Source organism: Aphanomyces invadans (genome assembly GCF_000520115.1).
Source record: "Aphanomyces invadans strain NJM9701 unplaced genomic scaffold supercont1.302, whole genome shotgun sequence".
Classification (NCBI taxonomy): domain Eukaryota; phylum Oomycota; class Saprolegniomycetes; order Saprolegniales; family Verrucalvaceae; genus Aphanomyces; species Aphanomyces invadans.
The window spans coordinates 1-872 of NW_008580447.1; the positions used below are offsets into that span (position 1 = coordinate 1).

The window sequence follows — 872 nt, forward strand, 5'->3', positions numbered from 1 at the left end:
ACGAGCAGCGCAAACGCAATGCCGAGGCAGATGCCACCGATCGCCGAGTCGCTGAGCGAGTGCGACGCGCTTGCGCTTTTGAACACGCCGCTGTCGACCATGTTGACCTGGCCGCACTCGAGCGAGCCACTCGCGACTCCGTACAGCGCTGTTCGGTTCACGTTGAGCACGACGTCCGCGAACGGTTTGACGGCAATGTCGATGGGCGAGTCGAAGTAAAAGTTTGTCTTGCCGCCGACGCATGCTTCCGAGAGCTTCTCGAGCGGGTGGAAGAGCAGCTCCAACGGAAACATGACGAGCACCGACCAAATGTTGTACATGTCGTGGACCGACGACGCCGCCATGGCGCGTTCAAACTGGTCGCGCTTGGAAATTTGGGCAAACGCGACCATGATACACGTGACACTCGTCCCGATGTTGGCGCCCATGATGATAGGAATCAGTAAATACTCTAAAAGGGTGTTCGTGGGTAAAGTCTGCACAGAACCCCCGTTCGCCCCCAACAAACCCCCCACAAGCTCCAATTTCCCAAAATCCCATTTTTCCCCACTTTCACCCACCTCTAAACCCTCAAAACCTCCTTTCTCCCAAAACCCACTCGCCACCCCCAATCTCCCCACTTTTCAGCACACCCAAGAAAAGAAACAACTTTGCGACGAACGATGACTTTTCAGCACACCCAAGAAAAGAAACAACTTTGCGACGAACGATGACCCCCATCGTGCAACCTTCACTCCGTCACCCAAAAGCAACCCGATGCCCCTCAACACCCACAATCCTTAAAATTTTCAAAAAAGAAGCTCTAAAAACAAAATAGGGTAAGCCTACAAAAACCTAAGAAAACCTACGAAAACCTACGAAAACCACATAGA

The 872-nt window shown here is 52.6% G+C and overlaps 1 protein-coding gene across 1 annotated transcript; it reads right to left on the minus strand.

Annotated features, from left to right (window-relative positions):
* Positions 1-2: 2 nt before the first annotated feature.
* H310_15288 (hypothetical protein) lies at positions 3-428 on the minus strand (the record flags this gene model as incomplete). The annotated part of the gene is made up of 1 exon (XM_008883273.1): positions 3-428. A coding segment is annotated over one exon (426 nt), but the record flags the coding sequence as incomplete, so codon positions are not given.
* Between the last annotated feature and the right edge of the window lie 444 nt (positions 429-872).